This window comes from Rhipicephalus microplus, chromosome 1, assembly GCF_043290135.1.
Source record: "Rhipicephalus microplus isolate Deutch F79 chromosome 1, USDA_Rmic, whole genome shotgun sequence".
Taxonomy (NCBI): domain Eukaryota; kingdom Metazoa; phylum Arthropoda; class Arachnida; order Ixodida; family Ixodidae; genus Rhipicephalus; species Rhipicephalus microplus.
This window is the reverse complement of record NC_134700.1, coordinates 269,258,716-269,282,360: the sequence shown is the minus strand read 5'-3', so window position 1 is coordinate 269,282,360 and position 23,645 is coordinate 269,258,716. Positions and strand designations below refer to the sequence as shown.

The 23,645-nt window shown below is 45.4% G+C and overlaps 1 protein-coding gene across 3 annotated transcripts; it reads left to right on the top strand.

Annotated features, from left to right (window-relative positions):
• The first annotated feature begins 5,646 nt into the window (after positions 1 to 5,646).
• Positions 5,647 to 23,296, top strand: LOC119187929 (uncharacterized). 3 transcript variants are annotated; one of them, XM_037436028.2, is made up of 7 exons: positions 5,647 to 6,066; positions 13,782 to 13,928; positions 18,203 to 18,274; positions 19,232 to 19,562; positions 19,958 to 20,302; positions 20,948 to 21,226; positions 21,744 to 23,296. In XM_037436028.2, exons 2-7 carry the CDS (start codon positions 13,849 to 13,851, stop codon positions 22,578 to 22,580), a joined length of 1,944 nt encoding a protein of 647 aa, XP_037291925.2. In that variant the 5' UTR covers positions 5,647 to 6,066; positions 13,782 to 13,848; the 3' UTR covers positions 22,581 to 23,296. The 3 variants fall into 3 exon arrangements, with proteins under 3 accessions (XP_037291925.2, XP_075750463.1, XP_075750461.1); XM_075894348.1 differs by lacking the exon at positions 5,647 to 6,066 and adding an exon at positions 7,643 to 7,840; XM_075894346.1 differs by lacking the exon at positions 5,647 to 6,066 and adding an exon at positions 7,834 to 7,972.
• The last annotated feature ends 349 nt before the right edge of the window (positions 23,297 to 23,645 follow it).

Sequence of the window (23,645 nt, the reverse complement as noted above, 5' to 3'; positions counted from 1 at the left end):
AGTATAATTTGATAATTTGTACTCAGCCACTTTATGGGAACACTGGTGGGCAGGTACTCATTGCTCGTGTAAGCAGCTGAACACAAAAGGCTGTTTCTCTGCAAAGCACATTTTGAGCTAAGCACAAGTGTGTTACCACTTAACTGCAACATGTTGCAACAATGCTGACTGTGATTTGCTGATGACCCCTACCGAAACATCAGAACGAAAGAAAGCATAGGCAGAGAGTTTTCATATTCCTGGAGGGGGTGGGCACCCGTATTGCTCTTTCACACTCTCTCTCTCTCTCTCTCTCTCTCTCTCTATATATATATATATATATATATATATATATATATACACACACACACACACACACACACACACATATATATCGCAGTTAAGTAGATCCTCAGTGAGCGGTCACAACGTGGTTTATTTCGACGTTTCGGCCTAGAGTCTGGCCTGGCCTTCATTAGCTGATGAAGGCCAGACTCTAGGCTGAAACGTCGAAATAAACCACGTTGTGTCCGCTCACGGAGGATCTACTTGACTACTTGCAACCCCCGCCGCGGTGGTCTAGTGGCTAAGGTACTTGGCTGCTGACCCGCACGTCGCGGGTTCGAATCCCAGCTGTGGCAGCTGCATTTTCGATGGAGGCGGAAATTTTGTAGGTCCATGTGCTCAGACTTGCATGCACGCAAAGAACCATAGGTGGTCTGAATTTCCGGAGCGCTCCCCTACACCGACTCTTATAATCATATGATGGTTTCGGGACGTTAAACCTTACATATCAATCAAAGCCGTGCAAATTCCACAATTTTTGTCATCCTGTAAGTTTAATTTCAATGCAGCCACGGCACCAGACCCCTTACTTGTCCCTGGCCCATGATCCAAATTTTAAAAGCCTGAATTAAAGGAATAAGAGCAGACATAAAGAGTTCTCTGGGAAATAGCTGCAAGACAGGATGTCCAACAGTCCATTGGCAATAGATGAGATCTTAAGCCAAGCTAAAGAAAATTAAATATCCAGGGCGAGTGTCAGGGGGGGCTCTGCCCACCATGAAGCAGCCCGCAGGGCTGACCCCCCTCCCGTACTCTCCAGCTATGAAAGAAAGTGAAACCCAGACTGTCTCCTATGCTATCTTAGTAGCACATAAAATTTGAGTAGAGGAAAGTCTATGTGATGTTTATGTAAAATCATCTAGCTATGTGGAGTGAGTGATGTAAATAAGTATTTTCCACAATTTCTTTAGTGAAATTGTATTTTGCAGTGCTTGTTTGGACTGATGCTGTTCCAGTTTCAGAAATCTTTGAGAAGGGGCGTGCTAAAATGTGCATGCTGTAGACACTGCTTACACATTTTCGCTCTGTTTAGCATGGATTTTCTTTCTAATTACTGGTTATGCACTAGTGGTAGTCTATGGTACCCAAAAGGAGACTGGACTTGGTGGTAAGATGCAGTACCAAGGTTGAAAATGCCGGACACTCTTCTGCACCTGGCATTGAAGCTACTTGTGATCCCAATGATTTGTTCCAAAAAATATTAGAAAGAACATTGCACTTGCTTTTTTTTTCTGTTTTTCTATGAATGACATCATATGCAGGTTGTGTCCTAGAAATGTCATATGTGCTTTTAGGTTCAAAATATGCCGAAATGTAGCCAGCTCTGAGTACAAATTAGTACAATTATCTCAAGATTGCATGTATTTGTCCACTCACATCATTATGCTCAAAATACAACATTGAAATAATTGGTGTATTATAAATTTTGAATGTACGAGTGCTTGAGGATGCCAGAGACCCGATGTTCACGGGATCAAATGGCAGCGGCGGCGGCCGAGTTTATAGGGGGTAATGAAAAAGTTCGAGGTCCGTTAAGATTTAGGTGTGCACCGAACTGGTGAAAATTTTCAAAGCTCTCCAATAAGACGTCTCTCAAAATCTTATCGTGGTTTTCGGACATTATACTCCAACATTGTCAATTTTTATTTAGCTTCTTTGCATACAGTGTAACATCCTTGGCAGCATGCATTACATTCGGAGATAGTTACAAGAACTGACGAGGGGACCTCCTAATTCTAAAGCGCATGTGTGTTAAATATTTTAGTGCAGCATGCGCAAAAATAATACATTTATAAAAATTTACACGAAAGCTAAGGACAATGCAAGATTAAAATGTGAAAGCAAGATATTAATTAAAGATGAAAGCAACAAACAACAAAACTAACATGATACATATAGAACTACGATTATACAATATTCTGTACAAAAAAATAGTTCCAGTGAAAATTATGATGATGTAGGCATTATGAACACATCAAAGCAAAGCAAACACAATAAGATGAAACAATGTATTATAAATGTTCTGCCTTATATTGAAGCTTACCTCTGAACATTGACATTTCTGACTGTTGACATTATAGTAATGGGTCTTAGCCATAATCACATTCTATTCTTTTGTGTTGTTGTAAATTCAGTCTCATGTTACATTTGGCACTAGCCAGTAGATTAGGCACCCCCAAAAAAAAAAAATAGCTAGCTCTCCATAAGTGCACCATCCCTGCCATTAGATATTAGAAGTTCACACAAAGTTTGAAACTTGCTAATATTTTCCTTTCAAAACTCCTTTCAAAATCAAATTTTCTTTCAAAATCATTCAAGCTGGTACCGCACAGAACAAGTGCATAATAATTTTTAGCTCTTGTTGCTTCCAGTGTTTCCTCATATTACTTATTAATTGTACACATTCGGCAAAGTGTTGCACTTTTGGGTCTTCCAGCCTATGTCAGTATGCTTTAGCACAGCACTTCTTATTCCTTCTGAAGGCCGCCCTCACGACTATTGCCACAAGACTATTTGGAACATCTGCGTATTTCACTGTCAGTATGCACTGCACTAATTTTTATGTAGTGACTTTACATCAAATATTTATTGACCTTCATTGCATCCTGGTAGTGACCTACAAGCAGTATGATTTCTGTTAGTATAAATAATTTACAAAAAGAGTCTCTTACTACTTTTTTCCTGAAACATTTGGTATTCCACTTTACATTGTGAACATACTGCACTAGATAAAGCATGTGTATTTTACAATGTGCTATAGATGAATTCAGCCACTGGTTTTCATGCTAGTCTGCCTTTTACATATTCTATCCCTCTTCCCTAGTGATAGGGGAATTCTTTATCAAACAACTGCCAACTGAAAAGTTCATCATCAGTGACAATGATAACTCAAATAGTATGAGTTAATAGGTCATCTAGACTTCATGAGACTACTTTCTAATTATAGTTTTCGTGATGAATATTACTTATTGCATGCGTATGAGAAAACTTTTTTTCTATTACCATGCATGTTTCAGACTTATGGCCTAACCGTTAAGAACTCTTCCTACCTTTCGCCATGGCTTTTGTTGTCAGTTATCTCTTTTTCTTGACTGCTTTCACTGAAGGCCATGGAAAGCTCAGCTGCCCACAATACCCTGATGCAGGACATGTTGTAGTCAACCACGTGTAAAAACTGGTTCAACTTCCCTCCACTGTTTCTGATGGTGCACATTATATTGTTTGTAATAACAGTGCTAAATTATTTTTGTGAAACACACATAATGCACAGGTCTAGTACAGAAGGCACAGGTTCCTCATGTGTTTAAAGCTATTGTGAACTTTCATGCACGGAATTGAAAAGCTTGTGCAGACTGAGATGCAGCTTGCTTCATCTGTCCAATTAAGTGGCATTGTGCATGCTGTGACTAATTTGCTTTACTTTCGGTGCGTGTGTAAATACAACTTATCAGCAGGGAAATTCGTTCAACTGCTGTCAGTGGCAAGCGCTGCACAAGAGGCTCTCAGGCAGGCCTGTAGCCAGAAATTTTTCGCGTGGGGAAGGGGTTTCGGGAGCCCCACTCGATAAAGGCATTGATTGTTTTAGAAAAACACCTACTTTCATAATTTATTTTCTCTAAAACACCCTCCTCCCCCTTTATCAAAACTACCTATTTTGTAGCTGTGAGCTTGTTCTCAGACAATCCAACCACTACACTGCATATTATTGTGCAGCATGCAGCTACTGCTTGACTTTTTTTCCCCTTCCTGTCCGTGTGTTAAAACGTCGGACTTTTGTTGGTGTCCAACTTTGTTCTGAACGCTCGGTCGCCATATATCTCTATTAGAGCTAGCCAGGGGCATACCCAAAAATATTTTTTCATGGGGGATGGGTGCAACTATACTTTATGTGTCTTTGTGTATACAGAAGCAAAATTTTCAATTTTCGTCCCCTAGGCACGCCCTTGGAGGCTTACTTAATTGCTTGAGCTAGTATCCCTGTAGAAAGAAATAAAGAGAGGAAATAAAAGAAAAATGATCGTGGCTTCTTTTTTTATTTTCACATTTTACGAAGCAGCAGAGTTATTGGACAACACAAATTGATGACTGGCATTCCTCTGCACAAGCTGAAACATTAAACTAAAAGCTGGGATGGTGGAGTAAATGTCACAGCAAATTCATGTTGTACCTACTGCTCAAAAATTACTGATGATAAATTACATGTGTAATTTCGGAAAGCATGCAAGTTTTTAACAGGGGTGTAAGAACAGATTTTTTCGTAGAAGGGGGAAGAGGGAGGGGGATATTAGTGCACATCTAAAATACACGCTCTACCTCCCCCCCCCCCCCAAAATTATGTCATAAATTGCTTTTAAGGGCGGCTCCCTGGGTGCCGCCATAATCCCCTACTGGCTGTCGTAAACATTCGTGACCCCCCCCCCCCCCCTACCTGAAAAAAAAAAAAGGGGCGCCGGTGTCAGCGTGCATCAGCATTTGCATTCTGTGCCAGCCACAGCCCATAAAGAAGCTGCTCCTCTTGTCCTTTCAAAAGGTCAATACACTGCTGCTAAATTTAATGTATGCTTTTGTGAGCCGACTTAAACACCCGATAGGCGAGGGTGATAAGGTTATGCATAGGCGAGGATCATAACATTTTTTTTGAACTGCCGTTAACTGGATAAATTTGTTGCTACTAAGCTGCTGCAATGTCGCGAATTCGTATCTCAACAGTAGAATCTAAATTCCGGCGTAGATGGAATAAACCATGGAGGAAATAAACGATCGTGAGCGGAAATGAGCCAATGCGCGTCCAGTGCACCGCTGCGAAACGGAAGCAGCTGAACAGCTAGGCAACAAAAATTGACCAGTTAGTCGTTCACTATTATTACTATACAATTTCCGGGAATCTCTTGCCTTTCTATAAGATATGGCATCAGCCAACAACGCTTCTCATTCAATAAGCGCATACCCTATGTGAAGAGAACTGATAAAAAGGAGGGGAGGGGGGGGGGGTTCTTATATATTTGAGATTGCTGCCGATGCATTAAGATGGGTAATTAGTCGCGTATCAATAAGGCTCTAGACTGAGACGGTTCAGTGGTGTAGTACGTAATGCACTGTTTCATTACAATGCTAACGAGGAAAATAAATTCACGAGAGCTACTGCGGTGCACTGCAGGGGGGAGACGCGCTTAATTTATGCCTACAAGGTCAAGCGGAGCGCTCTCGGTGCGGAACGCGCCCCCTACGAAAGGAAACAAAAACGCTGTCCGATCCGAGAAGCGGGAGCGAAAAGCCTTCCTCTCTCCAGAATCTCTTGTCGCCGTGGGCGGCGGCCATATTGCTGGATGTTGGCCTTGTTTTTTGCTGCTCTCCGGCCGCGGCGTCTGGCCGCTAACCTGCACAAACTTAAGGAAGCGTAACCAGTGGAGTAGCCATCCCTGTTGAAAGGCACCGCTGCTCGGGGCTTCCGAAGTGCGAGCGCACACTGCGTCCCCCGATATCTCGTGTCCGTCGAGCCGGGAAGATTGTCCGTCACCGGAGCCGGCGGCTACTCGGCACCCAACGAAGCATCGATGCCCCCCAGGCGCTCAGACAATCAAGTGAAAGCGGTGCTTGTGCGACATCGAATTTCGGATTTGTGCTAGCGAGTGCACCACAGACTACCATCGCGGACCTACGATTCTGACCTGGGATAATCGAGGTCGGCTAAGCCTAAATGTGTTGACTTTTGATCTGGATGCCGGCGACGAGCAGATGGAGGTAAGCGGCCACTTTCCTGACTCTGGGGTCACCGTCGTTCTAATCATGCCCAGCGCTGCGCTCCCGTTGAATTCAAATCGTTGCATTTTGCCAGGCGCTCGTGAGACTGCGGCAACCCTAGCCATCGGCGCATCGGTATTTTTTTTTTTTTTTCGTAGGGTCGAAGTATTGGAGTGCGAAGAGAACGTTCGTTTTAGTTCTTTCTACCCTCTGCTTTCTCTTGAACAGCTGAGCGCTGCGCTCCGTTAAAAAAAATAAAAAAAATGCAATGTATGCGCGGAGGTATGCAACGCGCCTTTGATGAAAAACAAAAAAAAAACAAAAAGGGGGCGAACGCTCGTGATAGGCGAAACAATAGTCAGATCGCCATGTTTGTCTTTGCTTGTTTTTTGTGGATGTTTGCTTTTCATGTTCGCACGTCCCGCCGGTCCTGAGGAGGCGGCGCTAGGAGTGAGGGAGGGGCGCTGGAGGGGGAATTAGTAGTCATTGCAATTGGCGACTTCGATCGAAAAAGACTGCGATCGAAGACAGCGGCGGCGCTCGCGCTTTGGAAGAGTTTTGCGTTTCCGTCGGATAGCTCGCGGTCACGTCCGTGGGCCTGATTGTCATTCGTAGCGTGTCGTTCCTTCGCGCGGTTGCAGTGTTTCTCGCCGCCTGCGGTGTTCGCGACTCTAGTTTGCGTGGAGGAAGCGGTTACTAATACGAAGCATGGAAAAAAATCGATGATTTCACAGCGTTATTTGGCGCTTCGTTTTCTCCTATTACGAGACGGGTGCGATATTTTTCACGAAGATGAGAGCAATACGAGATCATTGCTCGAGGAAATGGGTAGGTGCCGCCATCTACTAGTGCGTGATACGGCGCCTCCGTCGTTTTTTGATAGGCTTGTTGAATGTGTATGTATTTGTCGACGGCGGGAGGTGTGTGGTGGGTGAGAGGGAATGAACTCGCTGGCTCCATAGCTCGGGACATGTCTGCACTTGCGAGGAGGAAGGAGGCCCAGGCTGGTGCCTTCCCCCCACCCTTCGCGTCGTCGATTCCCTTTCCTTCTCATTTCTTTTTTTGTCGTGTACCGGCGTGCTCTCCCTTCTCGGCATCTCTTTGTTCGGTGCGGTCCATGTGTTCTAAACCAAGCAGCTGTCGGGAGTTGTACGTCTGCATTGAGTGCATGCGCTAAGAGGTTCCAGGCCATTGTTTTAAGAGTCAACGTTACGTGTCAGTGCCGAGTAGCGCCAATCGTAGTGCAGTTCTAGCGAGCAGTCGATACCATCGCGCCGTGCCGTATCTCTTCGAGGAATGAAAAAGATAGCGTGCGAAATCTTAATCAGTTGAAGAGATTGATAGGATTTTTGCATTGTGAATGCCTGCACGTGCGCATCCTTAGTACCTTCCGCGTGGTTTAAACGTGCGGTGCGCCTAGCGAACCACCGCGAGGGAAATAAATAAAAGCAAAAAGGATTGCGCAATGAAAACAAAACAAAAATGTTCTCCCGCGGCGGCGTTGTCCATCGCCGTCGTCGCGAGGTAGCAAAGAGAAAGAAGGGGCGGCAGACGAAAACCCGAGACGGTAATTAACGAAAAGTTCGCCATTTTGAAAACGACACGGCGCGTTGGGGCGCGATTGAGGTTGTAATTTGTTATTTTTTTCCGCACGTCTATGCCGTTCTTTCGAAGTCACTCTCGCGATTGCACTGGGACGAAAAAATGCGAACGATCCGCAGAAGCGAGTGATCAAGCCCGTTCCGCTGCGTCCGGTCGACGGAGCGCCATCCAAGTAAGCTGATGATGGCTGCGATGCCTTTTAATTGAAAGGTCGGCTCGTCAGCTAATTGTTTCGTCGAGCGCATTCTGTCGATTTCTGCGTCGCTTTCCAGCGGCGCGGTGTGCTGCGAGGACTCCTTGAATGGTTGGTGTACTTTTTGACATCGTTCGAATGTTTTTTTTTGGCGCGCTGGAGCCGTCCGTGCGGCCGTTTTCTACGCGAAGTGCTGGGACGCCGATAGAAATGACCGGTCGGGTCACCGACCCACGGCGGCTTGCCGTCCGCACAGGCTTACGTTGTTGTCAAGATTAACATATTTAGCGCGTCATTTTTTATAAGCACGTAACATCGGGGGCGCTGATGGGTTCGATAGGAATCGCGGGTCTTGTACTCAGTGTTGTTTCGTATTAAAGCATTGGAAAGCAGGTCCCGTACTGCAGTTCACGTCACCAGTGCGCCGGTTTCCGATTCCTTCTTGCAACAAAAAGCTTTTGCACCAAAAGTATGCGTGCGTGTCAGTTCCCCGCAACAATGTGTCGTAAGCCGAAGCTGTTTTTCCCGATGACGACTGATGTTTGAGAGTCGCATGGTCGAACTTTCGATTCCCATCCGTCAATTTTCTGACGCCTTTAGCAAATCGAGCGCTCCATTCGGCGCAGTTTCTCAGTTATGCACATTGTTCGGTTGTGTGCTGTGCACGACAAGGAGAAAGGTGTAAACATCTGGAAAAATGTGTGTCGTGCAGGAGGAATCCAGAAGTCGCAGTGTCATCTCTTCCGCCGACCGCATTTATTTGTCCGCCCTTTTATTTCTAGGACGCTGGTAACGCGCGCGCAGGCTGTGTGGTGCTGGTCGTCGTTTTTTTTTTTTTTGTCTCTCGGGCGGTCGCATCCACCACCACCGGCGACGTTTGGCCAACACGCTCGGGCGTAGTGCGTGACCTACAATTCGCGGAGGCCGCACACTCTTGCTGCTTGAGCGAGTACGGCTCGCACTGATGGTTGCACTTCCGCCGACGTTGCTAACAGGCGCACGCGCGATCATTTTTGCAAACAGCATCAGTCGTCACCCGCAACAGCGGGATCCGTGCGGTCGACAGTTGTCGGTGTAGCATAAACATTCCGCCGCTACTAACTAATCTGCTGTAGGTTTGCATGCCGAGCGGCTCGTGCGAGCTCTTCTTGCACGGGGTTTAACGCATCCGTACAGCTGTAGCATTGCGTAACCGCATTGCTGCTACGGATTTCTAGGTAGTCTAGAAGTGACGTAGATTATGACCGATGACTCTCCCCTCGCTCTCTTCCCAAAACATTTTGGCGGCTGTGTAGGCAAGTTTTCGAAGTGCAGCTTTCGTGTCGCTGCGGCGTATGTATGCACACTATCTGCTGGCCAATCCACTGTCTTTCGTTCCTCGCCGCTATGCCTCCTGGCTAGTTTTGTTTCCATCAACCTCCAAACGGCTACCTTTGCAAAACTATGCTTCCTAAACGAAGACCATGTTTGGACTGTGCTCTCAGTACATTCTGCCAAATGCCCATGCACGTTTTCTTCGGATTTTTTTTCCTCGTAGAATGCCTTGCATATATTCTCTCCCCCCCCCCCCTTTTTTTTTCTTTGTAAGCAATGTGTAGCATTGTGTCCCAAGAATGCTTTGCCAAGTGTGAACAGAAATGTGTCCACACAACTTCCCGAGCTTCAATAAACCTTCCATTTCGCTTCCATGTTTTTCCGTTTTAGATTGCACAACCTTTCATCTACTGTGCTTGCGACTTAGCCCAACATTTAATTAACTTGCACCATTGCTTTTTCATGAATACTTACTTGCTGTACTCTATAGGGAACACTCATTAATAAGTGCACAATTGTCAATCTGGTTGCCACTTACACCATGTTTAGTGTCTGTTCTGTGCAGCAGCGCAGTGCTTGAAAAGGTCATGAACCATCCCTCTGGCTTGTTGGGCAACGGTGATGAGACACTGTCCGCAGCTTCGCCAAATCTCGCATTCGTGTGCGGCAAGGAGCGAGCGTTTAGAAGGGGAGCGCAAAGTTGCAATTTTCTTGGGTGCCCCCTTTGCATACAGATACCCGTGCTCACTTTCTTTGGGGCGGCCGGCAGCTGCTGTTTAACGTCAAAAAACAAATGCCATGCTTTTGGCCAATAGCCAACACAAATCAAGAGTGGTGATGTGGCGAGATAGGCTTCTTGCTACGGAATGCCACCCACCACATTGTGGGGCCACGCTCGCATGCACAAGAATGTTGATGGAAGAGAGCAGTCGTGTTTAATCACGCACTTTTATGAATTTTCTTTCCCTCGTCCCATTCCTATTGTAGCTTTCAGCATGTACATCGGAATGAGAGAAGCGAGAAAGTGCGTGACAAGTTCCCGTTAATCCACTTCTTTGACTTGAATATGAGAAATATTTGCTGCGATTGACTCGAAAGGCAATAAACTCCCAATACTGAGGTCATTCAATGACTACTTCGAAAAAGTGGTTCCAAGCAGTCATGCACAAAGCTCCGATCCCTTTAACGGCTTGAATTCTGTACATTGGTTGCAATACAGCAGGGCATGACTAAAAGTGCATGCATGCATCTTGCTCTCTATACAGTTGTAGTTCAATACTTAGTTAAGAAGCACCTATTGTTGGTTTAATTAATGTGATCTGTTCTAATTTGTATTCACAGCCGATAACTGCGAGTGCTCACCAGAGTGATTAGACAGGGGCCCAGTTTGTTTCCTCATCTGCTAATCTTATCATTACTATCAAGCCCTTAGTGCGACTTGGCGTCGAGCACATTGGGTTGCATTTGCTGTAGACGTTCTACCTACTGGCTGTAAAGCAACACATGAGAGAAGCAGCAAGATGGCAAGTTGGGCCAGTTGGATTACGTTCATAATTGAAAATTTTGTTGAAGCGCACTAAAAAACGGACGGGCAGATGAGGCTGAAGAGGGAAGTGCTGTTCTTGTCATCCTCTTCTGTCCGTCCGTTTTTTAGTGCGCTTCAACAAAATTTTCAACATTAGAGAAAAACTGTTTTCATCATATTAGTAAATTGCTCGTTTTAAATGATAAAATGGGCAAAAACTACTTGGGGGTGGCAATGCCATCCTGAAGTTCCCACGCCAAGTGCTGTTACTACATATATTTTGATGGCATCTGCTAGGTATTGCATAGTTTCTAATCGGTAACAAGGAAGTATGTTGTCCTCTGATGAGGCCAGAGGCTTAACATACCAAGTTTCAGGAAACTTCACGTAGCCCATGTCACCAAAATGTAGAAAATACTTGATGAAATTTGTGATGTCATGTGTGTCCAAATTCCAAAATTGAACTTTCACTTTTGTCTTCTGCTCCCGTGACGGTGAAACTAGCATTTAGAGTAATCTGAGCGTAATTTATGAAAATAGAATGGTTCATTGCTTCTCTTAGGTGTCTAGGCACTTAACTTGGGGACCTTAGCCATAGCTGGTAATTACCAATAGCGGGAGTTCTAGGGGGAAAAAACCTTAGTGCATTGCAGTTGAGGTGCAAAATGTTCATTGACCAGTTTTCTTTTGCCGACATTAGATTTGCAGCGCACCATTAATGAAGCTGTCTCTCAAGCACACGGCCAACTTTCGTTTCAACTGCCTGGAAAAAAAAAAAAACCATAGCATTTTCTGCATTTAATGCTGGCATCACACATGTTAGGATGGAATGCGGTGACCTTGAATATTGTCAAAAGTATGGCACTGCTGAAAATGCCGTCTCTTCTGCAACCGAATTAGGTTAAATTAACTAACATAGCCTATCATTCCTAGTTGGCCTGACAGATGTGTTATTTCTCTGTGTTCACGCGCACCTGCAGAGTGCTAATAAAATGGTTCATATTGGTTTGGTAGCTGAGGTCGTTATTGCTAGCGCAGGACCTGCATATGTTGCACCTCTGAATCAAGTAGTCCGTGTTTCAAGAGTGAAACATTGCCCTTGTAGTATGCAACCATTTCAGTTTACTAGAATTCGTGTTCGAGCTCTCACCTAGTTTGTGTGACAGTTAGAATGCTGTCCCAATTTTCTGTGCTCATAGCATTTCAGCCTTTGGTGAGTGTTCTTATTGTGCATATGTAATGCCCCCCTCCCTCTTTTTTTTTTGTCACAGACTTAGCAGTGGAGGCTTATTTGACAATTGTCTACAAGCAACAGGTGCTTGGACATTATTGTCTTGAAAGTCGGGCTGACAAAGTGACTTGCTTGCTATTGAGATACGTTAGTTCTATTAGTAGGTATTTTATTACCATACTGTTAACTACTTACATTTTTTAACATACTTTTTTTAAATTTCTCTTATTTCTAGTTGCATAAATAAATGCCCATTCACTAATTTGCTCAAAGCTTCTTGCTATGTTTCAAAACTTGCACCATATAATTGCCCAATATTTGGGCATTATTATTTAGTTCTTGTTAGAACGAGATGTTCCAGAGATAAATATGTACCCATTACTTTTCATGAAGTAAGAACTTGGCCTTGTGTCCTTTTTTTTTTTTCAAATTATTTGTTATAAGGGATTTAAGAATGGTATGCAGGACTTTAATGCATGAGAACATGGCTCAATATAATTCTCAGAAAGTGAATTGTATATATTTTTCACGTGAATGAAATGAACATTCAGTCATTTTTTTCAATAGTAATTTAGATTTCGCACTTTTATGCAAATAATTTTTACAAGTTGTCGTAGGATTGACAGTAAGAGTGGGCTACATCTGCTAGTCACATGACATCAAAATAGTATTTTTATGAGAGCTGCTCATGCTCTAAAAGCACTTCAGCCATATGGGGCATCCTCCTGTTTCTAAACAATAGCAGTGTTCTGGAATTCATAGGTTTTCTTTTTTATGTAGGCATGTGATGTGGTATCTAGCAGTACAATGTAAAACTTTTTCTGTTTTTTTTTTTTTTGAACAGTTATGCTATATCTATTGTTGCAAAATGCTGCGAAATCTACGGCACGAATACCTTTGAGTGTGTTGCAGATATCCTGTGGATATGTGTGAAACCGCTTTCCTTTTGCAACAATATGCAAAAGGTTTTGTGCACGTGTTTAGCCTTTGCCATGCAGTTTACCAGTGTATCCTCCCCTTGATCAAGGAAGTGCTAAACTGTGAACGGCACGCCACCAAACTTACTTCAATAAAAGAAATTCGCATGCGGTTACAATGCCACCGAATGCTAATTCATAGTGCAGTCGTGTTGAGGCAAAGACAACTTTGTTTGCAGTTGGCTGCCGACGAGGTATTGACTGCGCGGTAAAACATAATTTTCGTCAAGTAGGACAGCGTCCAATGCGCTATTATTCACCTTTCTGTAAATAAGTAAGGTGCCCGTTGCACATCTGTAAGGTAATATGTGCATTTTCTTGATGCTGCGTGAGGCTGGTGAGGAGGAATTAGGGCTGAATATTTTGCGAGGCGGGTTTGGAAGCATTAAACCACACACATTGTGCAAGCAGCATTGTGTGGTTGTTAGTTTTTCTTTGACTCTTCTGCCATGCTAATTACATTGGTTGATACGATTCCTGGCCTGACATGATGCTACTATAGGCTCTTTTTGTGATCGAGTTTCAGGCACCATCATAGCTCTGTGGCAGAATACACTACTGACATGCAGTGGGCCCTGATGCAATTCCCATTCGATCATGTTTAATTTTATTTTCTCATTATTAATTTTTTTATGTATGTCTGTTACACCAACTGCAATCCCACTCAAAGCAAGAATGGACGCCTAATAGTAGCTGCATTCTAAAATCTTACATGCTTTGTTTTGTTTTTGAGCTTTGTATTACTATTGTATTTATTGGAATAGCTGCTGTAGTTGGGTAAATTTTCTTGATAGGCAGAACTACCACAGAAAGCTATTGCATATAAGTTTAGCAGGTGTACCTAATAAAAGTGTCGTCGCACATTTCTTTCAGGGTGTCGGCATGGCGGCAGCTCTTCACTGCTAGGAAAAGTGACTGGTGGCAGTAGGCTAGAATCATCATGGAGACCAACCCATTTTTTCGAGGAATCCTTGGCCAGGCTCTTCCGCGACCTCTCCTCAGGCCACCTCCCGAGCCAAGGTAGGCAACATTTCTGGCCAATGCGGTTCAGAGTTGTTTTTAAAGGGGCCCTGCAACACTTTTTGAGCATGGTCAGAAACCACTGCTATTCGGTAGTAGAGGCTCCCGACAACACGCGAGCCAAATATTAGAGCACTGCACGCGGCCTGGAAATCACAATAAATTATCAAACTCAGCCATAGATTGCTTTCTATTCTCTCGACAAATAACGTTATATGCCCAAAAATCGCGCGTCAACGACCCATCTATCAGCCATTGGCCGATTTGAACATGGCATGCTCGCTCATTACAGAGATTGCCGCGGGAGGCTGCTACTTGTCCAGGCGTTCGCACGATCGCACTGAAAAAGTCACATACGAGGAAAAAAAAGAAAAAAGTGCTCAAGGTCGCAATGCGCACTTAGTTTTTCTGTGGCCCTGCCATCCTTCCCTGCTTAGTTTCCAGCGCTTTCGACGGGACTAGAGAAGAGAGAATGCAATTGCAGCATGCGACAAACCTTCGTAACTGCACTCGCACTGGATGCATTCTTAAAATTTTTGTGGCATTGAATTTGTGAGGCAATAAGCTCTTCCTCTGAATTCATTCCATTGTTGCTTAAAAAAGTGTTTCAGAGTCCCGTTAATGAAAAGTCACACGTTCTCCTTGTGTGTGATCCCTATGGGATCTTTAAAGGGACACTAAAGTCAAATGACAATTTCCATCAGAGGGAAAGCTCAGTGTATGACAACATCTAAAACGATATTATCAACAACAGTGCCCTACTTACCGAGAAATTGAGGTAAATGCACAAGAACACATGTGCCGCATTAGGACATTTTCAACATGATCCCAATGACATCAGACAGACCACATACAATTAATCACTAGTAATCAATCTAGCTGCACTAAATAAAGAACCTTTTGTGCTTCAAGAGACGACATAAAATGGTGCCTGTTCATTTCTGTATGATTCATTGAAAAAAAAAAAACGCTGGATGTTACTATGGGAAATGGCGCGAGTGGTTCGAAAATTCAATTTTCGCGTAGTTACACAGGACAGGTGGTGCCCTCTAGCGTCCAAAAAACGCCTGCAATCTTGAAGCCAATGGTGGGAAATCGATCAATGGCGGTTGTTGCTGCTGTGGCTCCCGCTGCTTTTGGTGTGCTGCTACTAGCGCAGTAAAGCCGGGCAATGTTGTGCACGGCAAGTAACAGGAGTCTTTCCGGTTGGTTCGCTTCTTGAGGCGGGTAATTTGAAGTGCGCTAACGTGATGCGGACCACTAAAATGTGATTTTATATCAAAATAGGCCCTTCCTTAGCACAAAAGTATCGCTACGTGGTTCCCAGACCGCTATTTCAACAATCAATGTCTGCTTAATAGTTGTCTTTAGTGTCCCTTTAACATCTCATAATCACTGATTAAGGATCGGCAACCTTTTCAGGCAGAGGGCTAAGTTGCATGAAGCCAACAGCTGGGGGATGCACGCCAAATGAGTTAGAAGCAGGGGTGCTACGCAAGCAACGAGAATTGTTTCTACGTATTGGGAATAGTGTACCCAATTCGAATAGCAATCGTAATTATTTTCAGAGACTATATCGTAAAGTTGCAGTGTACGAATATAGGTTACAAGCAAAAGAAAAAAAACTAAAATTTCTTTAATTTGATTAGCTAATTTGCAAACATTAGTCATTAGTTAGTCGGGAACAAAAGTTTATCTGGTGCACTTCATTCCCGAAAATCTGTTTGCAGGCTTTTGTGCTGCCGAACACTGCAGTCATGGCTGCTGCTTGTTTCTAAATAGAGTCTCGCATTCTCATATATGTTTCTTGCATTTGCTGGAGAAGTGGATGCAGAAACGTTCAATTTACCACAACTAAATAAAACAAATTATATCAGTGAGTGTTAAGTCTTTCCTGCATCTTTCCTCTTATCCTCCTCCATTGGGGGAATGTAAAGCCATCACACGTGGTAGTTACACCAATTCAGTGTCCATGCTAAGAGATTGAAAGAGTTTTTAAATACTGTCAGAATACTGGCAGTCATGCAGCATTCCTTTCACTGACATAGAAGATTGTCTACATATAGCTCTTAGAGCATATGGGCACTGTGGAAAAGCTTGTAGCAAGGGCTTGAGGAGTAGACCAGACACTAAAGGTTAGCGGTTCTTTAATTCACAGTGCAATAAAAAAATAATTTAGTTGTCTGTCACTTTGTCCTTCAAAAGGGTGTCCTATAGTGCCACAATTTTCGACCTGACAGGCCCTATCTTCTCATTGTTGTGCCTAAGCATTTGCAGCGCTGTGTCCTCATTGAACTTAACTGCGCACCCACAGCTGGACACCTTGGCGTATCTCGTAGGTACGAGCACGTACGGTGCTGTTTCTTCTGACCAGGTCTTGCTCGCTCAGTACTCCGATACGTCGCCATGTGCGAGTTGTGTCAACGTCTTAAAACACCATCGCTACTACCCGCTGGCCATCTTCAACAAATCAACATACCCGCAGAACCATTTTACCATGCTAGGTTAGACCTGCATGATTGTTTTCCCGCATTAACATTGGGAAACAAATGGATAGCCGCCACTACAAATTACGCGAGCTTTACTGACAAGCTGTGCAACTGACGTCGCTGACTTGTCACGGGACACTATATTGGTTCTTGGTGCCCTGAGACAACTCCTCACAGACCGTGGCTGTACATTTTTAACCCTAAGTCATCGCCTACATTCTGCGTTCTTGTTCCACGCTACACACACTGACCACAGCTTACCGCCCTCAAACCAATGCACTCACGGAACGTTTTAACTGTACTCTCACGAATATGCTCGCTATATATGTGTCGCCCGACCACCGAGACTGGGATCCTGCCTTACCCCACACAACTTTCGCATATAGTTTATTCTGTCTCGACACGCCCCGCCGCGGTGGTCTAGTGGCTAAGATACTCGGCTACTGACCCGCAGGTCGCGGGTTCAAATCCCGGCTGCGGCGGCTGCATTTCCGATGGCGGCGGAAACGTCGAGGCCCGTGTGCTCAGATTTGGGTGCACGTTAAAGAACCCCAGGTGGTCAAAATTTCCAGAGCCCTCCACTACGGCGTCTCTCATAATCATATGGTGGTTTTGGGACGTTAAACCCCACAAATCAATCAATCAATTATGTCTCGACACAGCAGGCTTTTCGCTATTCTACCTATTATACGGAAAAGAGTCGAATTTACCTCTGGACACAGTCTCTCGGCTCATACCTCGTCCACCAGTTAGTATGCCTGCGACATGTTCACGTGAGCCGATCATGCCCGTCAGCTCACCCGTGCGCGGCTGACGCCGTCGCAGACCAACCAACGGCATCGGTACGATTTGGAACATCGAGGCATACATTTAGCACCCGCTGCCCTTGTGTTACTCTGGTCTTCTCATCATCCAGTTGGCCGATAAGAAAAACTTACACGGTCTCGTTACACGTGACTGTGTATTGCATCAAGTAACATGTGTCGCCTATGAGATCAGTCTCATCTGACCATCTTCATCTGTTGTGCGCTCCAGTGATGTTGTTCACATCTTGCGGCTCAAGACAATACAAAAGTTCATCTGATAACCTTTAAATCTCCGGGGTGGTGTTTCTGCTGCCAGGGTTCATGCTAAGTACCAGTAGCATCGAGATAAAGAGCATAAAGAATTCAGACTGGCGCGAGATAATCTGTGTTGCTGGCGCTGCTTGCTTGTCCAGCTGTACAGATATATCTGTCTACTCTTCCGAGTCTGTTTCCTTCTCGTAACAATATGAAAAGTCGGGAAAAGTAGAAAAGAGTGGCATAATAGAGAATGTTATCCGAGCCATCGTTTTCATGTTCGCTCTAGTGATGTTATGCTTTTTCAATTAATTCTAGTTATTTCAAGCCTTCATCCTCTCCTGAAGATGTGTCAATTGGATTTCTAACATACGTGGTCCTTAAAAATTCACCCAGCCTTGAAAGTTCTAGAAAATTCTCGAATTTTTGTCATGTAAACGATCATGAATCCTGTTATTTAATGGCCTCTGTTTTGCTTGTTGCATGTGGGCCTTATTCCTAAAGCATTTTACCCGGCAGTTATTTGAAATAGCAGTTTGTATAGTTTACTTCTAATTATGAGTACTGTAATGACCACGAAGTGTACTTTTCTATTGTGTATTCCTCATTGGAGAAATGGTAAGGGCCTTTTGAAACTATTTGTGGATGACATGTTGCACAGTGTTTCCTCCTTGTATCGACAGCGAAGGGTTATCCTATAATCCCCTGTGGCTTTGCTATGCAGAAGACGTCATGAACGACCTGAGCCTTCCATCGTTGCCTTGGACACAATGGAAGTTGAGGATCTTAGTATCAAGTGAGTGTGTGTAGCATGCTGTTCTACCACTTCTACTTGTGAATTTTGTGCAAACATTGCATGATTGTCTTTGTCGGAACATAGAGTAGTGGATGGGTATGTGGTGGAGGGAGGCTTACTGCCTGAATTGTGTTGTCATTGCCTTGTGACGAAAACATTGTTTACTGGATATTATCTCTGTGTGAATTATTATGCACTGTCGACAAATGCGTTGATTTGGCATGGCATGATTCCTAGGCACCCAGAATTACATTCTTGGAGAGAAATTGAAGCAATGCATTTTTTTTGCAAGTTTTAGTAAATAATGTTTATTAGTACACAATTAAATATTCAATTATATCTAAGTCAGTGAGCTTTAATTATTGCATAAAAAGCACCGAATATTAGGCCCAAGACGCAGGCATAGGTTGCTTCTTGGTTGGACTTCTATTGAGCAAAGAATAAATATGACACATTGAACAATCATCGAGCATAACAGTGACTCCAGCAAAATGATCATCTACAGCATGCATGATGAAGTTATAAAATAACAATAATATCCGGGGTTTAATTTTCCAAAACCACAATATGATTATGAGAGAGACCGTAAATGGAGGGCTCCAGAAATCTTGGTCACCGGGGGTTCTTTAACGTGCACCTAAATCTAAGTGCACGGGCCTCAAACATTTTCTCCTCCATCAAAAATGCAGCCGCCGCAGCCGAGAGTGATCCCGCGACCTTTTGGTTTACAGTTGAGTGCCATAACCACTAGACCGCCATGGCAGGGCCGATAAAGTTATACGACTGTTAGTTGTCTGCTCAGTTGTGCACATTGCATTTCAAGCCATTTGAAGGAACACATATGGTGCGTGATGCGCCTCTGAAGTTTTTGTGTACGCAGTGCTTGAAGGGGCTGTAGCTCTTTTTTCCCCGGTGTGTCAATGAATGATAATGTGAGCCACTGTGTTATCCACTCAGGAAAGAGCCTGTGCCAGCAGTGGCTCCTGTGGCAGCAGCACCATTGCCAGAAGTGGTACGCAGTTCGGGAGGGAGGCGCAAGGCAGGCTTGGGCCCCCAGCGGCTCGGTCCCGACGACGTCATTGTGCTCTCGGACGAGGAGAATGGCCGCCTCAACGGCCATCGGCTTGTCAACGGGGCTACTGGTAGCAGTGGATGGCAGATGCAGCCTCCGCCACAACCGCCCCCGACACCACTTTCTCAGCAGGAGCTGGCTGCACGCAGGGCACTGGTGCGAAGCCTGCGCCAGGAGTTGCGCAATGAAGAGATGAAGTTGGTGCTGCTCAAAAAGGTTTGTGTGCTTCAAAGTAATCCCCTTTAAATGCAGTTTTTGTCTGCTTGGTTGCTATCAATAGCAGCAGAAATGTGCTGAAACTGATTGCTGCAGAAATCTGCAGAAAACCGACTTTTAAGTAGCATTTCATTAGAAACATGGATGTGCATTCCTAATTCTTGGCTGCTGTTCCGTCACCATTTTGAATTTTGGTTCATTACTGATGAAAGCCCTCTCCCTCCAAATCTTGTCGAATTGCCCTTCGCTGCAGGGCGGGGGAAGGGGGCGCTTGCTCAGTATTTCATGTTGTTTCAATTCTTACGTAGCAGAAAAAAGAAATGCTTCGAAAGCATAGTTGCAGCACACTAGTTTCCGCCATACTCATTAGTCTGGCTGCATTGTTTGTGCCTTAGGTGCGTCAGAGTCAACTCCTGCAAAGGCAGGAGCCAGCACGGCCTGCACAACCAGCAGCGCCACCCAACGTGCCATCAGCCCGAGCGTCAACAGTGGTCCCAACTGCAGCACCTCCCCTGGCGCCCCCACCTCGAAGTGCCCCGACTGTGGTGGCCAATCCAGGCCAGAGCCTCGGTGCATCAGGCAAGCTGGCACTGAGCAACCACCATCACCATCATCACCACCACCACCATCACCACCACCATCATCAGCAACAGCAGCAACACCACCATCAGCAGCCGCCACAGACACATCAGGGGTCCAATAGTCGAGCCACACCAGACCTGGTGGGCGTCAATGCCAGGGTGAGTCTGCACAGCACCACGGGTCATCAACACCCAAAGCTAGCTTAGTCTGTCAGCCGTGAGCCAGCACTGATGTGTTCAGTCTTGTTTGTAGCCATGGCAGTTCTCAAAAGATGATTTGCAATACTAAATTTTTTTGCACTGAGCCATACCAAGACATGAAAAGGGCATCTGTTTCGAGACACGGTTATGCAACGAGAACCTGTTGTGCCTAGTCGACCTAGAATTGAAAGCAAGTTTCACTAATAAAGTCTTTCTTAAAATGATCTTCACGTATTCCCGCAAGGCGTTTTTCTTCTTTTTTTGTGAGATTTTTGGGAGGTCGACCTATATTCAAATCTCGTTATAATGGTGTAAATACAGCAATTGTAAAGGTGGGCGTTCAACCAGAATGGCGGGGGGCAGTACCAGTGCTTCCCACTGTGGGGAAAACCCTCTTTACTGCGTAACTGAACATGTATCAAGGGGTAGGATACTTTGTTGAAGGCAAGACTAGGAAAAGTGGTTGTGTGAGATGAGTCTGGTTGATGTAATACTATGGTTGCTCTGGATTCCTGGGAGAGACTATTGCTTCTGTATTGGACTTTAACGGGCTGCTATTTGCAGTGACGAAGGGAAATATTGTGACCAATCTTTTTGTTGCAGCTTCGCAACCAGGGCCCATCCCCAAGCAGTGCACTTCAAGGAAGCCTTAGCTCAGGAACTGCGTTGCGAGCAGGTAGTAACAGCGCAGGTAGTCTTGGACAGCTGCAGCAGAACGTGCTCAGATTGCCTGCCAATGCGGCCAGCGCAGCGGGCATCAACAACATGGCCGGTTCCCTGTCCCGAACATTGTCCCATGGCTCGCAGCACTTCAGTGGCAACCATGCCGCTCCAGGAGCTCACCAGGTTGGCAGCACAGCCAATCAGCCACCGCAGCCTCAGGTACATCAGGCATTATCTTGTGAACATTTCGAAGAAATGCTCGCGACTTGTAGATAACGTCACCTTGAACGTATAATCCAAATATTCTGCTTGATGCAATAGGAAATTGTACGGGGCTGTTCGCTCTTAGGTAACACTGCTCAGCGTGGGCATACTTTGCAGAAGTTTAGCATTTATATGGCTGCTTCGCTTTGATGCACGTCTATATGTTCATGAGTGAGTTGAGGTAAAGCTGGGATAACTCGCATATGTTGAGCATGTCATCAGCTTTGCTCAAAAGGGTCTAAAATATTAATTCTTGTTTCATTACATACATTCTCAGTTATTATCATATGCTCATTTACTTTGTAACTCTCTGTGTAGGAAAATTCTTGCTCAAATGAAGGTTTTGGAGAAAAAAAGCATTGCAAGGCCCATCTAATGGGGTCGGCTACTGCAGGTGGAAAAGCAATTCATTCACATGCAAAAGTATTGCGGTGGGCTTGGCAGCAGCAGCAATTGGGATTCTTATGTGCAGGGAACGCCACCAGGCCTGTCTGCAGCTGACAACCAGAGCCCTGCTCAGCGCCAGGCCGCAGCCAAGTTGGCTTTACGCAAGCAGCTAGAAAAGACGTTGCTCCAGATTCCACCACCTAAGCCACCTCCGCCAGAGATGCACTTCGTGCCCAATGCCAGTAGTCCTGAGTTCGTGTACTTGCTTGGACTGGAGACTGTGGTGAGCTTCCTGACAGACGGGGAGGCAAGCTCGCGCGCTGCACCTCCTGAGCCATTTGCGTGCAGTCAGTGCGGTCTGGACTTCACGCCCGTGTGGAAGTGGCAGGACACTCGGCGCGCTGGTCGGCCATCAGTCATCTGCGAGGCCTGTGTCACCTCAAACCTGAAAAAGGCGCTCAAGGCGGAGCACACGCATCGTCTCAAGACCGCCTTTGTCAAGGCCCTACAACAGGAGCAGGAGATTGAGCAGCGACTTGCCAGTGGTGCAGCACCGTCACCTCCACCGTCGTCGACGCCTCCACCTGCCGCGCACTCGCCGCGACTAGGAACGGCGGCGGGCAGTGGCGGCTTCCTGCCCAAGCTGAGTGCCCAGCAGCTGCTTCAGGCCCAGCAGCTGCAGCAGCTAGCATCACTGCCTGGGGCATCTCAGCACCAGGCCGCGAGTGGTACACCTCAGCCGGCCCACGTGCTGCCCTTTGGACCCCTCCTCGCTGCGTATTCTTACCAGATGCTGAGTGCTGCCGGTGCGGCAGGTGCGGCGGGAAAGCTACCACCCACGGCAGACCTGCATCGGCAGTACCTGCTAGACATGATCCCACCTCGTTCGATGGCTCAGGGCTCGCTCAACTGGAAGACGTGATGACACAGCCTGTCCAGCTAATGAGTGATGTCCATTTTCTTCTGGAGGCACCTCTGGAGCACGTCAGCGACAGTCTCTCTTTCTCTCCCTAAGGTACTGGCTATATTATTGGGTGGGTGGAGGTGGTGTGGCTGCGGTGATCAAGAGGTGCACCGGTTAGTGCTGCGGTTGTGCCCAGTGTGTAGTCCTGTCTGCCCTGATGGTGGCCCACAGTGCTGACTTGTTTTGAATAAAATAACTCGGGCGTGACAGCCCCCTCTCGTGTGTGGTGGAGATGATGCTTTTCACACACGTTCTTCGTAAAGACTGTGGCAAGAACGACTTTTGCATATTTCTCAGTGCAAATGTGCACGTGTTGAGGACATTATTGCCTGGTTTCTTATTGTCTGTAAAGGCAGTATTTAAGCTCTCTAAGTTCTTTACTTCCCCTTCTCTGCCAACCTTTTCTCTCTCCACATTTCTTTCCCATATGTGTGCGAGTATATATATGTGTGTGTGTGTGTGGCACGCGTGTGCATTGCAGTCTTCGTGTCCGCACTAGCAGTGATGGGAATCTACAGTGCTGCGGGTGCCGCTTTGTTTTTGTTGTCACCACGCAAAATACCCGGAGTTGGGGCTGTGGAAACCAGTTAGCCTGGGACTAAGGATTTTGTAAACGGAGATTCTGGATAACAGCTTCAATAAAGGGTGATCCAGTGGAGGGAAGCCCTCCGAAACCTCTTGTGTTGTATTCCTTCCAACTTTGCCAGCATCTAGTAAACAATTCAGGACTGAGTGAAATTAAAGGTGCTGTGCATCTTGACCAATAATGTTGGCTGTTACATAAAGTTGTGCCATAGCATTTGCATGGCATCTTGGAGAAGACCAAGGCACTTGTATCCACATTTTGAAATATTACCATAGTGTTTGATATTGTATGCTCCTGCTACAGCACGCAAAAATTTAGAAAGGGATCATTGCTTTCTCTCGTGATAAATGATCTTTTTACTGAATTAATGCAGAAAGGATTTTGGAGCACTCTGAAGCCTCCTTTAGTATTTTTTATTTACTAGCTTTCGTTTATCT

What these genes read in the sequence shown, in the direction of transcription:
- LOC119187929 (XM_037436028.2), top strand. Translation starts at nt 13,849, where the DNA reads ATGGAGACCAACCCATTTTTTCGAGGAATCCTTGGCCAGGCTCTTCCG. An exon ending in GTTGAGGATCTTAGTATCAA is followed by an intron (nt 18,275 to 19,231) that starts GTGAGTGTGTGT and finishes TTATCCACTCAG; the next exon opens with GAAAGAGCCTGTGCCAGCAG. An exon ending in ATCAGCCACCGCAGCCTCAG is followed by an intron (nt 21,227 to 21,743) that starts GTACATCAGGCA and finishes TCTTATGTGCAG; the next exon opens with GGAACGCCACCAGGCCTGTC.